At 44.2% G+C, this 16,630-nt stretch overlaps 1 protein-coding gene across 6 annotated transcripts in view; it reads right to left on the reverse strand.

Moving 5' to 3' along the window:
• Positions 1–16,630, reverse strand: part of INPP5D (inositol polyphosphate-5-phosphatase D) — a 662,897-nt gene that overhangs the window by 28,632 nt on the left and 617,635 nt on the right. For 3 of the 6 annotated variants that reach the window (XM_069213772.1, XM_069213771.1, XM_069213770.1), the window contains one exon: positions 14,913–15,167. The exons of the other annotated variants lie outside the window; for them this stretch is intronic. In XM_069213772.1, the coding sequence (XP_069069873.1) occupies positions 14,913–15,167 (255 nt within the window). The remainder of the gene's footprint in view (positions 1–14,912; positions 15,168–16,630) is intronic. 6 annotated transcript variants of the gene reach the window in all.

Consider the following 16,630-nt stretch of genomic DNA (forward strand, 5'->3'; position numbering starts at 1 on the left):
GGTATTGAAACCGGATGATTAATGGCAGCATTTCCAGCACCCCGTAAATTTGTTCTCTGCTGAAGAAGGGACTAACCCAGAAACACATGTGTCCAGAGATGCACAGCAAAGGCTGCACCTACTTAGAGGTGAAATATTTAAAAGTAACTGAGTTCGTTTTTTGAGGAAACTACATTTATCATGATGCAACGGGGCAGATTATTTGCTGGGATGTTAGGCAGGTGCGCTCCTAACTGTTTGTGACTTTAAAAAGGCTCCCTTGAGCCACTGGGCTGACGAGCTCTGGAGCAGGCACTGCATGCCAGTGAAGAGGTATTGAAACCGGATGATTAATGGCAGCATTTCCAGCACCCCGTAAATTTGTTCTCTGCTGAAGAAGGGACTAACCCAGAAACACATGTGTCCAGAGATGCACAGCAAAGGCTGCACCTACTTAGAGGTGAAATATTTAAAAGTAACTGAGTTCGTTTTTTGAGGAAACTACATTTATCATGATGCAACGGGGCAGATTATTTGCTGGGATGTTAGGCAGGTGCGCTCCTAACTGTTTGTGACTTTAAAAAGGCTCCCTTGAGCCACTGGGCTGACGAGCTCTGGAGCAGGCACTGCATGCCAGTGAAGAGGTATTGAAACCGGATGATTAATGGCAGCATTTCCAGCACCCCGTAAATTTGTTCTCTGCTGAAGAAGGGACTAACCCAGAAACACATGTGTCCAGAGATGCACAGCAAAGGCTGCACCTACTTAGAGGTGAAATATTTAAAAGTAACTGAGTTCGTTTTTTGAGGAAACTACATTTATCATGATGCAACGGGGCAGATTATTTGCTGGGATGTTAGGCAGGTGCGCTCCTAACTGTTTGTAGGTTTACATTTTATACCAGATCACAGGAAGAAAATTCATCTTTTGATGAGTTTCTTACAGCGCTGAGGGGACTTTCTATGACATGCAACTTTGGGGCCATGACAGATGAAACGATTAGGGATCAGATCATAGGTCATGTAAAAAAAAAAAAAAAAACAGGAACAGCCATGGGTCATGGGAGATCCTAAATTACTTGATACAATTGTGGCTGCAAAAGCTTTGGAACAATCGGAGAAACGGATGTCTTCAGAGAGCAAAAATGCAGCTAGTAGTGATGATGTGTGCACAGTGAATGATACTGATGCAAATGTGTGAGTTGTGACCAATATGAATTCTAATTCTAAAAAGTTTGAGAATGTGACAGTATGTTTTAGGTGTTGTAGTACCAATCACATTGCTTCCTTTGCTCAATGTCCTGCTATAGATAAAGAATGCAAGAAGTGTGGACATGTAGGACATTTTGCCCGTGTACGTAAGAATGTAAAGAAGAGTGCTAATGCTCGCAGGGGAAAAATCTCTGCTGTAGTAGATGGTAAGGAGAAGAATACCAATTATAAATGTGAATGTGACTGCAGAGAAGGATATGCTAAAGGAGTAGTAATATCCATTTGGAATTCCAGTATGAATGATGAAGAAAAGGAAATCAAATGTCCACCCAAGTGTGTTGTTACAGTTTTAAATGTTGATTTGGTACTTTTTGGCAGACACTGGATCTCCATGGACAATTGTCACTAGGAAATATTTTCGCGAAAAGTTATCAGAAGTATTGGACAGGATCAAACTAAAAGCTTCAGATATAATTGCTAAATGTTTTGATGGATCTGTAATTGATATTGTTGGATATGAGTCAGTTGAGTTAGAATTCAAAGGGAGGATGGCGCAGACCAAACTATGTGTTGCGGAAAGAGGTGTGAATGTACTCTGTTGGAGAGACCAATGGAAGTTGGGTATAATTCTGAATCCTAGAAGCAAAGAACCTGTTTTGCTAGTGACAGACAACTGTGGTGAGATAAGCATATGTAACCAGTTTCCTAAAGTTTTTACTGATGTGCTAAGTGAACTGAAAGGTTATTCACATAAAATTAGAATAAAAAAGAAGTGAGTCCAGTTAAACAGAAATTGAGAAATGTCCCTATAAATGTCAGACAAGTGTTGAAAGTAATGTTGGATGACATGGTGATAGATGGAATTATAGAAGAAATTGGGTATCTCCCATAGTTTTGGCATGAAAAAGTGACAAAACATTGCGATTATGTATTGATTTGAGGGCTGGTAATGCCAATATTACAGTAGATTGTCATCCTCTTCCAAATATAAATGAAATGGTATGTATGTTAGAGGGAGCTGCAGTTTTTTCACATTGGACTCAAGGTCTGCCTATCATCAGATAGAATTAACTGAGGATTCCAAGCAATGCACTGCTTTTCTTACACTGCTGGGGCTATACCAGTTTATAAGGATGCCTTTTGGTCTGGCCACAGCGGTGTCAGTTTTTCAATGAGCAATGTACCACATATTCAAAAACATGCACTCGTTTGTTAAATGCTTCCAGGAGGACATTCATATACATTCCAAAAATCATCAGGAACATTTAATTAATCTTGGAGAAGTGTGTAGAAAATTGGAAGAATGTGGTTTGAACTTAAAGAAAAGTAAGTGTATACTGTTCAGAAATGTAGTGGAATATTTGGTTATACATTGTCTAGTGAAGGGGTTATACCCCAAAACAAATTCTTGTTGAAACAATTGTGAAAGCACCGGCACCTGACACGAAGGAGAAATGATTATCTTTTGCAAGAATGTGCGAATATTATAGTAAATTTATTAAGGACTTTGCTACTAAAATGGAGCCTTTATGAGCATTAACAAGGAAAGATGCTTTATTTAGTAGGAGTGACAAACAACAACAAGCACTTCAACAAGTCAAAAGAAATAAATTGGAAGCACCCACGTTAAAATCTTTTTGCAAAGGAAAAGAATTTGTAATTACTGTGGATGCCAGCATGTATGGTATGGGAAAGGTGTTATCTCAGAAATTTGGCAAAGAAGAATGGACTGTAGCATTTGCTTCAAGGACTCTTAATGACACAGAAAGGAAATATGCAGTTATAGAGAAAGAGCAACTAGGGTGTGTTTGGGAAATTGAACACTTCCGTAGTTATATGTGGGGCAGTTATTTCCTTTTGAGAACAGTTCATAAGCCTTTTGGATTCATTTAGTCTCCGGGGGTGGTTGGGATGCTACTGCTCACATTGCTAGATTGATGTATAAATTGCAAGATTACAGTTTCAAAGTTGAATATTTAACAGGAAAAAATAATGTTACAGCAGATTGACTGTCTAGGCTACCGTGCAGTATGGAACTTTAGAAGGAAGTGAATGAGGAACTAGATATGAATTCCACTATTAAAGATGTGGTGGAGGAAGAATTCGAAGGAACTGACGGAAGATTGTGGATGGGGAGTGGAAACAAGGATGAGCTATGGAAAAAAGTGAGCAAGTATGTTTTAGAAGGATGGCCAAAGAAAGAGAAATTGAACTCTGAAGTTTTACCATTTTGGAAAGTATCTGATGAACTGGAGGTAGCAGGAGAGTTGTTATTCAAGGATAGCAAGTGTGTTCCTCCGGAAACAGTGCAGCAAATAATTCTTCAGTTAGCCCATAAGCAACATTTGGGTTTGTCGTCTATGAAAAGGCTCATCGGGACATGCTTTTGGTGGCCAGGAATGGATAGGATGGTGGATAGAATGGTCAGGGAATGTGATTTATGTTTGAGTGGAGAAAAGGCACCTAAGCTTGTTCCGAGTCCTCTGGTCAGATCTTGCTTGGCAGAAGGTTGCTTTGTACATTTCTGGACCATTTTATTAATTGCTACATGAAGCACAGTTTGCTTTAGTACTTGTGGATTATCATTCAAAATGGCCAGACGTTACGTTTGTAGCACAAATAACTACAAGAGTATTGATTATGTTTCTCAAGGAAATATTTGTGAGGGAAGGATACCCAGAAGTATTAATCACTGATAATGGTTTTTAGAAATGGGGTCTGTAGTTGGCACAGGTATACACCCTTGTCCAAATTGGGACCACAATCCTAGCCAGGGTAAGTCACAAACAATGTGTAAAGTGTTTGTTCAATAAATCATACAGCAACACAGTGAAAACATCACAAAAATACACCACATGGGTTTAGAAAATATAGGATATTAATCTAGTTAAATTAAGGTCAAAACGATAAAGATACAATGAGCACAATTCGAAATATCACTTTTGCAAGATTAAAAAGAGTCTTAAATCTTAGAAATCAACAATGGTCTCTTGGCTTCACAAAGTACCTGGTTTGCGTAAAAAATTACACGCATGGAGACCGCAGAAGAGGCGATACGATGAAAAACAAGGTGTACGTCAGATTTTCGGGCACGACACAGACAATGCGTTGTTTCTTTCCACGCTGCAAGGACTTTGCGTCATTTCTAGGTGCGCAGTCTTGGGTCCTCACTCGCAAGGCAGGGTTCTTTTTGACGCCCAGGGACGACGTGTGGAAATCCTGGGTGCACTGGAAGAAGTTGCAGGCGTTGGGTCGATCCAGTGTGGCACTGCGTCAAATTTTCTGTCGCATGGCAGGCACTGCGTCAGTTTCCACTCGGGCTGCGTCATTCCGGTTCCATTGTGCGTCAATTCGGTAGGGCTGTGTGGCAAATCTTCTGTCGCAAGGCAGGCGCTGCATCGTGTCTTCACTCGGAAGGTCGGGCTGCATTGTTCCGGTTCGGCTGTGCGGCAATTTCTGGGTCTCAAAACAGCTGTGTGGTGTTTCCGACAGGCTGTCAGCGTTTTGGCACACAAGGAGTTTCCTCGAGAGGTGAAGTCTTTTTGGCCCTGAGACTTCAGGAAACAGGAGGCAAGCTTAATCCAAGCCCTAGGAGAGCACTTCTCAACAAAGTCAGAGGGCAGCAGGGCAGCAGTTCTTCAGAGCAAAGCAGTCCAGATGAGTCCTTTGGGCACCAAGGCAGTTCCTCTTGTCAGGTTGCAGGTTCAGGTCCAGAAGTGTCTGAGTTAGTGGGGTCAGAGACCCAGTTTATATACCCAAAGATGCCTTTGAAGTGGTGGAGACTTCAAAGAGTGGTTTTGAAGGGCACAGAGTCCCCTTTCAGTGCAATCTTGTCTGCCAGAATCCCAGTAGGGGGTTTGGCAGTCCATTGTGTGAGGGCAGGCCACTGTCCTTTAAAATGTAAGTGTCAGACCCTCCACCCTCCCAGCCCAGGAAGACCCATTCAGTTTGCAGATGAGTGCAGGTTTGACTGAGTATCCTGTGTTTGTGGTGAAATGCACAGGGGAGCTGTCAATCAGCCAAGCCAGCTGTGGATTGAAGACAGACTTTAAGACACAGATGGATTTGTGCAGAGAAATGCTCACTTTCTAAAAGAAAGTAATATTAAATCCACCCTCACCAATAAGCAGGATTTACTATTACCATTCTGGCCATACTAAATAAGACATGGTTACCCCTTTCAGATCAGAAGGTGAGGGTAGCCCTAATGCTAGGGTATGAAAGGAGCAGGCCTCACAGTAGTAGAAAGCGAATTTAGGAGATTTACACTACCAAGACAAATAAAGCACACATATACATGTCCTGCCTTTTACCTACATAGCACCCTGCCCTATGGGTTACCTAGGGCTTACCTTAGGGGTGACTATATGTAGAAAAAGAGGGGTTTAAGGCTTGGCAAGTACTTTTAAATTCCAAGTCGAAGTGGCAGTGAAACTGCACACACAGGCCTTGCAATGGCAGGCCTAAGACATGGTTAAGGGGCTCCTTATGTGGGTGGCACACTCAGTGCTGCAGGCCCACTAGTAGCATTTAATTTACAGGCCCTGGGCACATGTGGTGCACTGTACTAGGGACTTATAAGTAAATCAAATATGCCAATTGGGAATGAACCAATGTTACCATGTTTAAGGGAGAGAGCATATGCACGTTAGCACTGGTCAGCAGTGGTAAAGTGTGCAGAGTCCTAAAACCAGTAAAAACAGTGTCAGAAAAGTGGAGGGAGGCAGGCAAAAAGTTGGGGGATGACCACCCTAAGGCTGTCAGGTCTAAAAATGGCATTCAACTTAAATCTAAGGAAATCTAAGATTTCCTCCAACAGTGCAGGATTAAACAAAAACATATTACCACAGCTCTATATGAACATCAAGGAAATGGTCAGGTTGATAGATTTTACCGGGTACTAAAGCAATGGTCGTTTGAAGGGGGTATGTTCAGATATGAGTGGAAAGATATTCTGAGAGAAAAATTATGGATGTACCGAGTGACACCTGATACTGTAACGGAAGTCAGCCCTTCTAAACTACTTAAAGGAAGAAATCCTGTAACAAGTTTGTGTCCTTGGTGGTTCAATAACAAATGGAAAAAAAGGACTGTCAAGACTGATCTAGATTTTGTATGTAGGAAAGTGGAAAGTAAGTTAAGTAAGATGAAACAATGGTATGGTACAAAGTGGAAGGTCAAGAAACCTATTTTCCAAGTAGGTGATAGTGTAAGAATGAGATTACCCGGGTTTGTGGCAAAGGGTATGCCTAAGTACAGTAAATCTTTGAAGGTGATGAAAGTCAATACCAATAGTGTAGTTACTCAGGATGGTAAGGTGTGGAATGTCTGACTAGTACCAAAATGCAAAGAAGGACTGAGTTGTAGATTGGGTATGAGTGAAAGAGATGAGGTGAACTTCTTAACAGAAGTTGACAAGTCGAGGGCATACTCCGGCTGGCTAGAGAGCAACACCCACTGAAGTTCCGCGGCCACTAACTGCTCCTCTATCAGGTCCTGGCAGCAACCAGTCTACAAAAGAGGAGAGACTTTAGACCTCACACCTCACACCTTAGGGACTGGGGGGTCACATACTCCTGGGGCCATCCCTTCTGCCTGATTTTCTGATGGGACGGCAAACTGCACCAACTGCGCTCACTGAAGGAGGCTTATAGTTTGCTGCAGGTGGAGGAGCCCCCAGATGAGCACTCGCATTCATTAAGACCTGACTGAAGGAGCAAGAGGTGCATGCGCTGGCAGTCTGTCCCGTCGAAGAGCGCTAAACCGGACCCAGAGACAATGGCATCTGAGCGAAGAGCAGTCCTGGAATCTCTCACTGGGGACTCTGTGAAATCTGACAAGTAGTGAGAGAGCGGGACGTCAATGGCACGGAGACTACGAGGGACGAGGTGGCGGAATAATGGGGAGGCACCCAATGAAGGACAGGCACTTGAGGCGCCATACTCCTAGATCTTGGACCATCCTTTTGGACCACGCCGGAGGACCCGGCTCCCCCTAGCGGAGTTGTTATAAATGTTGCTGTTGTTTATGTTGTTTATTACTGAGGTCGGTTGAACAATGCTCGCACACATGCATGCGTATCTAATCGGAAGGAACACAGTCTTCAATAGCATTTGCCACACCGGGGTGAGGGAGGTAGAGTACAGATAGTTGCCCATCGGCCAATGACATCGTGCCTGCCCAATCCAAATCATCTTTGAGGTAGTTACACTTAATGTTAAAGGGATGATCAACCAATCCAAACGCAGGACAGTCCTCTCCTACCTGCAAAACATGGGGGCTGACCAGTGTCTCTTGCAGGAGACCCATTTCCTTCCAGAAGACCATCACAGACTTCAATAGAGAGCCTTCCCAAAACAGCACTTTACCTCACGGGAGACCAAGGTGGCAGGGGTGGCACTCTTTGTCTCGCGTTCCTTCCGTGGGAGGGTGGGAGACAAAAGTGCGGACATATAGGGACAGCTGCTGGCATTCAGGATACACCTAGGGGACTTCCACGTCTTAGTGGCATCCATTGATGCTCCCGATGAGAAGAAGGAGGGGTTCCTAAACAGGGCGCTGACCGAGGTCATGACTACCCAGGACAGACAAGTGCTCATATGGGGCGACTTTAATTTTGTCTTTAACAATGACTGGGACAGGTCAGCTTCTAGATATGGTTCTGTCGCCAGTGGGACTGGGGAGGCTGGAGGAGCTAGGGCTTAGGGACCTATGGAGAAGTAGGCAATCTACAATCAGAGACAGCACCTTGTACTCCCATGAACACAAAACCTACACCCTCATTGACCTCCTCCTGGGCACCAGGGGCATCCAACAGATACTGAAGGAGATAGACATTAAGCTGTGTGCAATGTCAGACCACGCAGCGGTCTCCCTGACACTGAACACCCCCCCCAGCCCAGGGCCCAACGACCTTGGTGGCTTAGGACTACTCTCTTGCTGAGGTCCGAAGTAGTGACTCAGATACAGAAAGCCATCTTCAGCTTCCTAGAAATCAACGACACGGCAGACATGCCAATCTCCCTACTGTGGGAAACGCTGAAAGCAGTCATTAGAGGCACATTTATCGTAATATCAGCAGTAGACAAAAAGATCCATTGAGAGAAGAGGGCCCATCTACAGCTGGAGATGATGGAACTCCAGCGGATGCACAAGAGAACTGGGGCCTGAGAGCATGGAGACAGCTCATTGCAGCCAGGGCACAGTTCCTGAGCTTAGACCTTGACATGGCGGAATACACAACACTTCGGCTGCACCATTCTTTTTATGTGGGGGGTAACAAGTGTGGAAGCCTCCGTGCCAACAGACTTTGAGCTCAGAGGCAATCAATGATGGTGGAGACAATCAAGGCCCGGATGGGTCCGAGGTGGTTAGCGACACACAGATAGCAGCAGCCTTCCAAGACTTCTATCAGGACTTGTACTTCTCCCAACGATCCCACCTGGACGCCTCTCATCAATATCTCAGCCAAGCCTGCACAACTCAACTTTCGGCTGCAGAGGCTTGAGGCCCCAATCCGAATAGAAGAGGTAATCTCTGCAATAGTTAGATCGGAAGCCTCGAAATCCACAGGAACAGATGGTTTCCCAGGCTTGTTCTACAAAACCTTTTGCAATAGTCTCGCCCCGATACTGACTCGCCTTTTCAATGCCATTTCGGGCCAGGGCACGATACCGCCATCCATGTTAGAAGCACCCATCGTGGTCATCCCAAAGGTTGGGAAGGACCCCAGACATTGTAGGACTTACAGACCTATCTCCTTACTTAACGTTGACATCAAACTTCTTACGGGCATCCTAACTTTCTGCCTGAACCCACTGATGCCTGGACTGGTGGACTTGGACCAGGCGGGCTTCATCCCGCACAGGGAGTGAGGGATAACACCCAGCGGATCATGCACATTTTAGATAAAGCTCAACGTTTGGGGCAAGAACTGATGCTGCTCAGCATAGATGCTGAAAAGGCGTTCGACTGTGTCCACTGGCCACACCCCCTGGCAACCCTGGAGCACTTTTGGCTTAGGGCCCCGGTTCTGAGATTGGATAGCGAGTGCATACAGCCACCCGAAGGCCTCAGTCAGAGTCAATGGGGTGACATCTGCCTCATTCCCAGTCAGTCACGGGACCCGACAGGGGTGCCCGTTTCCCCCCCTGCTGTTTGCCCTCTACATGGAGCCCTTTGCGCATTGGGTGAGGGACAGCCTATAGACCACTGGGGCATTCTTCGGCGATAAAGAACATACTATTGCACTTTACACGGACAACGTGGTGGCAGCCCTGGATGACCAGCTGAGGGCCCTCCCAGCTTTTTTGAAGGAGGAGGAGGTCTTTGGGGAAGTGTCAGGTTTCATGATAAACCTCTCGAAATCTCAGGCATTTAGCCTCACACTCCCGAAAGAAATGGTGGACTCGCTGGCTCCGCAGTACCCGTTTCACTAGCAGCCACACTCCATCCAATATTTGGGCATACAGATAACTAGGACTGTCGCAGAGTCTTCAAAGTTTAACTATCAGCGTCTTCTCCAGTGTCAAACAAGACCTGACCCAATGGAGACTCCATCCTATTTCATGGCTAGGCAGAATAGCCGCCATAAAAATGTCAGTACTACCCAGGGCTTTATTTCTTTTCCAGGTGCTCCCGGCAGAGCCCCTGCCCGGCTCCCTTCAGGCATTACAGAGTGAAGTTAATCCCTTCATATGGGCTGGTGGGAAACCCAGAATGGCCCAACACCTAGCTTACCAACCCCAGCTTAGGGGGGGGGGGCCTGGGAATCCCGACCTTCAGCAATATTGCAGTGCGGCCCACCTTCGGTACCTGGTTGAGTGGTCCTGGCTAGAGTCGGATAGACGGTGGCTATTCATGGATTGTGCAATTGCTGGGACCGCCCTCCAGAAGCTCCCCTTTCTCCTGTGGTGCCATAGACCATGGGGTCTGTACTCTTCCCCGTCACTAGGACAGCTATGAAGGCGTAGGACCAGGCAGCACGCACTAGAGGACTAACATCCTTCCCCTCTCCTCTGACGCCCACAGTAGGGAACCCGGACTTTGACACCAGGTTTGAACCAAGCATCCTTCCGATCTTGGACCTCCCCAACATGTGGATCCATCGGACACTTGTTCTACGAAGAAGGTCTACTGCCCTTTGAAAGCTGAAGGAACAACTCCCTACCAGAGACTGAGCAAATCCGCTACCTCCAGATTCGCACCGTGATTCTGTCGTTAGCATTTGATCTGCCTCTCACTTCTCTTACAACACGCCTGCCTCACCTCTCTGCCCAGAGTCTGTTTTCAGTATTAGATCTCAACTCTGATTCTATGTCAGAACCGGCCTCTCCGTTTATGCTTTAGGCATTTCTCTTTACTAATTTCAAAGCACAACAACCAGTAACAACAATAAACCAAAATATCCTTAAAGCATGAGTACCATGAATAGAAAAATAAAATAGGCAATATACAAATCCCTTAAAATGAGTCTCACATATTCCTTCTTCCTCTTTCTCTGTGGCTCACAGCAGTAGAGATATGTGTGTTTTATTATCCTCTTTGATCTGAGGTGCTGACATTGTTAATGATACAATGGTGGCCCACTCGTTTTTGACCTGTGCCATCATGAAAGACTGGGCGAAATGTTGGTTGGCGCTGGTGATGGACATCTCAGCAATGAGGCACATCAACCACCTGAGAGCACCTGGTCCAAGCAACCAGCATATGAGGACTACTGACAGTTTTGCATAGTGAAATGAATATCAGTCAAGAGGGTGCACTTTCAGGGTGAGATAATTCAATGGTGGATTGGAACTGCTGTTTCCTGAGAGCCTCCAGTGATTGGCAATTACACCCACAGATCTTGTTTATATGCACACTGAATGCTCAAGTACCTATGTTCTTTAGTTGGAGCCTGAGGAGGATCAGGTGGATGCCTTAATTTAAAACTGGAGCAAAGGATTGAATTATACCTTGAATTATACCTGATGATCACCCATTGATTTGAAAACTGCTGATAGGAATTAGGCTTTCTAATCTTCTGAAGCCCAGACACACAGAACTATGTGGTGTAAATCAAGTACTGTTGTTATTCTGTGACTTGCCAGACAATCATAGCTTATTGAGAAAACTACTATTTGTGAAACTGAACAAGCTCCAGTGTATGATTTCTTGGAAAAGAGAGTTCAACACCAAGCATTGGATTTGGTAGGGTAATCTTTCACCCCAGAGGGAATAATGTTTTCAGTCACCAGATGGACCATATCCAAAACACAGAGGATGTCGTATCCATTCTTCCTGGACAATTGCAAACTGAGTGTAGTAGGATGCTTATAGTGACACTGAGTATAAGACCCAGGAGAGTCAATCATCTATTGATCTTTTTCAAGAAGCCTTTTTAAGCTATCCATTTCCGTACTCTGGTTTGTTGGGTCAGGCGGGTTATTCAGGAAGTAGGCATAGATCTGTCTAAATTTGGCATGCACTCTGCCATGGCACCCAATATATTCACTTTGGGGCAAGACTGGGACATATCCTAAGGGCAGCAGACTGATTTTCAGAGTGAACATTTATGAAGTTTTACTTTAAACCCGCCTCAGATTGAGAAACATTAGTGGTAAGTAAACTATGACCAAGCATAATCTGAGCCTCATGTACTGAGATACAATGAAACTTTTCCTGGCTATTGGGAAAGAAAGTTTCCATTCCATATAGGAGGGAGAGGCGAATATTATCGCATTCATTGTTTACATAAAGGTAATATCTCCGCCCTATGTGGAGATTAATTATGTATATATGTGGCTGATTTTAGTACTCATGATTTTTACCTCATGCTTATGTGTGTTGTTACATCTGGTTGACTACTAAAGTCAGAAATGATCTTTTCACCGAGATCGCAATCTGATGCATTTTAATTCTGGTTCCATAAAAAGAGGAAGAAGGAATATGGGAGATGTGTTTTATGGGATTCAGATGTTCCATTTTGGCTTTTTCTAGTCATGTGTTTGTAGTCCATCTTACATATTTGTTATGACTATTGTGGTTTATTATTGTTACTGGCCTTTCGCGAGTATGTCTCACCTCTCTGTCCATGTATCATGCGTCAGTTTTCACTATTTTATCTCAGTTCTCATTTCTCCTCCCACAAGCTTGTCTCACCTCTCTACCTATGTAAAACAAGTCTGTCTACAGTATCAAAACTCATCTGTTATGTCTCCTCCAACAAACCTGTCATTTCTCTGCCAATGTGACAAAAGTCTGTCTTCACAGTCATAGCTGGCTTTTAGCCCGAATACCTAAAATGTTAAGCCTCCATCCTCATTAGTTCTGGAAAAATCCATTCACCTTTATATTCACCCCATCTCTTTTCCAGGTTGTGTGTAGTCTGACGATTAGCACTGGTGCACAAAGCACATCTATGTTGGGAATGGGAAAAGGGACACTGTCTGATTTACTAAGCCTGACGGATGGGACAGCGCTGTCTGAAAGTCTTTAAAACTATCTAACCAGAAGGTTAAATCTTTATTATGTCTGTGCCAGTTAAACCTTCAAAACCCGATGGTAACTCTCAGAGATTTCAAACGTTTATAATCTATTCTGGTAAGTACCATTTCCTGTTGAACACCACCTAAAGACTCGTTATGTTGGGAGACCCTTATTCAACATCTACAAGAAACATGCACCACTATAACTTCTATTTAACAATAGGTACACATTCGGAGGTAGTTTTAGCCATCCTAGACTCAATAGAATTATTATTTGTAAAGCAACAAACAGGTACCTCTTGCTTCAAGGGCTCACACCTAGAGACCCTGCCAGTCATTTATATTTGAAATACAAAGTAAGAGCTACAAAGGGCTGACATGGCATTCTTACGTCCCAGACTGTACACCTGTTTCAAAGTCTACACCTTGTCTACAGCCCAATTACCCCTGCTATATAATGACCGGGTTTGTGTCATCTGTATTTCTTGATGGATAGCTTTGGTGTTTAAGAACCACATTTAGAACATGGTGGATAATCTTTAAAACAGATGCCAGTCCCTGTGGTAGTCTATCTACCATACTTAGAGACCTTCACCATTGTGGGACAGACTTTTCACTGAAAGTGCTGTTTCCAACATGAAGGGAATACTGCAGTCAATAAACACAAAGCTGGGCAGATCACCTTGTCATGAATGCATGCTTGAAGTTAGGTTTTTGTTTCAGGAACAAGCTGCCAATGTCCTTAATACACACCTTCTCTGTGGGGGATCGAAACATTGAAAGTTTTTCTTATTTACGGCTGCCGTGCCTTCCATGGGGGACCCAAAAAGGAACAATCACCATTGGAAAATAGGATGGTTTTAGCTGATGAAAGATCAGATGAGACAGATGAGCTTTCAGCCTAAGGTGTCTTCTAGTGGAACAAGCTGAGTTTCTCTGAGTTAAATCAGGCAGGAGAATGGCGAATGTTTGCAGATGGGATATCTTTTGGTTTATGGAAATCTTGTTCTGCAACCAAACCGATGAGGATTCGGACTGACTGCAGAGGTACTGAGTGACTAGAATCTCTGTTTCTCTATGCATATGTCTGTCTATCATGAGTGAAACTCCTTAGAATGGGAAAACAGTGTACAGACCCGGCCTTAGCCTCAGGAATTCCATACAGAATTTCCTGTTCCATGGGGTTTTCCCCCTGCTCTGAACAGGTGCTATGGTGTGTGACGGGTTGGGGAGCAGAGGCAGGGGCCGGAGAGAATGATGCCTGTCTTTGGCTTTAGAAGAAGAGAGGGAGGAGGCCGGGCACCAGGGCTGTCCTGCACGGCAGCTTATTACCAAAGTAATTTAACCAGCCACATTTTCTGCCAGTATAATATATTGGGTCTGGTGCACCCAGGGAAATATGTCTGCCAGAACACCAGGCCACTCATAATTGAGTGGTGCGGAGTATCACCTGGGAAACCCTTCTGCTCAAGTCATAATTAGGCACTAAGGCCCATATTTGTACTTTTTTAGCACCGCATTTGCATCATTTTTTGACGCAAAAGTGGCGCAAACTCACAAAATACAATTGTATCAAAAAATGATGCACATGCGCCGCTAAAAAAGTATAAATATGGGCCTAAATGTGCTATTATGATCGAGATCACCTGAGAGTTGCTGGGTAGTCTGAGATTTAATTGCATTGTTTTGTGTTTAAAAACGCATAGCCCTTGGTATACCTCAGACAGCTCTGTTGTGAGTCATTGATCCATATGTATCCCTCTGGGGCAAGTTTACTGTCCAATATCTTACCTATAAAATCGTTTGTAGGTGAGCCATACTTTGATATTTAAAGCTACAACCAGAGACATTATTGTAATCTGAGCTATAACCCTGCAGTCAATGTCCTGAGCTTGTAAATTAGGTGAGAGGAAAAGGAAAGATCTGCTATCAATGCCCTGAACCTGTGAGCTCTGTGTTATTTGAGGCAACCCCTCATGTTAATATGTCAAACTTGTAAAATACTTGCCATATAATGGGAAGCTCTGCTCTCAGTGTCCTAAATCTGTAAAATCTGATGACATGTGTAACTATAGGGATAGCTCTGCAGCCTTAGTTGTGAGCCTATAATAGGGTAACCTAAATGACAAACCTAATGTTAACGTCATGAGCCTCCATTTTTGGTGAAACTTGGAGGAGAGTTCTGCTGCCAAGGTCAAGGCTCTTTAGGGTGTGTTTCACCTGTTGGATAGATATGCCACCCTCCAGTACTCACGTCTGGTCCTGACTTCGCAGACCAGGGCCTCCTCGGGGGTTTGGGAATTTTTTGGGGGACACAGGTGAACGTGATGGTGATACAGATTCTCCACGCAACACCATGGGTGGGTTTGGCTTGCTTTGTTGATCGGGCCCCCGGCAAGGCTGAGGCATGGCATGGGAGGCCTTCTGGAATTGAAGAGGAGCAGGAGACGTTTGTGAGAAGGACCCAATTCCAATGTAGCTGGGGTTGCTGATGTCTGTGACCGTTGAACTGGTAGAAAAATGTTAAAAGAAAGACGCATAAGAGAATAACACATTGAAAAGAACACAAACGTTCTGATAAAAACCTGGGCTGTTAATGTGATATGCATATAGGGAGGAGTTTCTTTCTATGGTTAACTGGGACATTTCCTACATAGAGGTGTGTGTGTCCCAGGGGTATCAGGGCGCTCACTGAGAGATAGTGAAAGATAGGGAAAGGTTCTTTAGGAGTACCTAGGCTGACATTGTGAAATTACTTACAAGTGGTGGAGCACTTCCATTGGACAAGTAGAGTTGTGAATGTGAGAATAATGAAATATACTAGAGTGTGTACATTGTGATGGTAACTGAGGTGATACATGCAAGAGAGCTCCTATACTATCAGGAGTAACCTCTCATGCCATTGTGAGATTACCAACAGATATTGGTAGACTTCCTGAACATTTTACTGAGGCTGTCAGATACCTCAGTACACAAAGGGGGTGTATTTCTGGGGATGTCTGCTGCAGTGGCAGAGCAAAAGGTGAATACCTGGTCACTCTGTTAACTGTTGTGTGCTGCCGGGTAAGCCTGGTGGCCTGTGAACTGGAACAGTGGCATGCAGATTGGATAGTGGCCATCTTTTTTTGGGATAAACTACCCCCTGCCATACAATATAAGAATATTGTAAGTCACAGAGGAGTCCACATGGAAAAACTAGGCTGAAGGCAGGTTTCTTTATAGGGTATTGGAACTCTGAGGCCCAGAGGTATTTTATTTCTTATAAAACATGGTCCCAACATCCTCGATCCAATAAACTGGTTAAATCCAGTGTCTTGTTTCATATAATTTTCCTTGTTTGAACACCGGCTGTAATTATGCCATGTGACTTGCGTTTCACCCTGGCTACTGGCAGCAGACACTGTGACGGCAGAAATCAATGGTAATCATTTATTGCAATTGAGCAGCTATGTGTTAGAAATGGGGTTTCTGGTTGGCTAGGGTATGCACCTAAGCCAGGCAGAACCCACCCACTCTAGTCAGGGCAAGGGAGTTACACGTCCAAGATAACCCCTGCTCACCCACTTGATAGCTTGGCACGAGCAGTCAGGCCTAACCCGGAGGCAATGTGTAAAGCGTTTGCACAACACACTCAACACATGTGACGCAAAATGTACACCACAAAGTAAACACAACACTGAGCTATGTAAAAATAAACTGTATTGCACAAAACATAATTAGACCAACACTACACGTAAGTAATAACCTGGACCTTAGCAGTTGTCAAAACGTTACACAAGTTACTAATACTCTGCAAGAATACGCAGTTGTCACATTAGAACACGTAAGTACTCAGGATTCTGTAACATAAGCAGTAGTCAGGAATTACAGTAAGAATTCTATGCACTTGCCATGACTAACTCCTGAATACCCATAAAAGGAACATTAGCAAACATCTCACAAGTCATTAAAAAAATACATATCAGCATGTCA

Source organism: Pleurodeles waltl, chromosome 11, assembly GCF_031143425.1.
Source record: "Pleurodeles waltl isolate 20211129_DDA chromosome 11, aPleWal1.hap1.20221129, whole genome shotgun sequence".
Lineage (NCBI taxonomy): Eukaryota > Metazoa > Chordata > Amphibia > Caudata > Salamandridae > Pleurodeles > Pleurodeles waltl.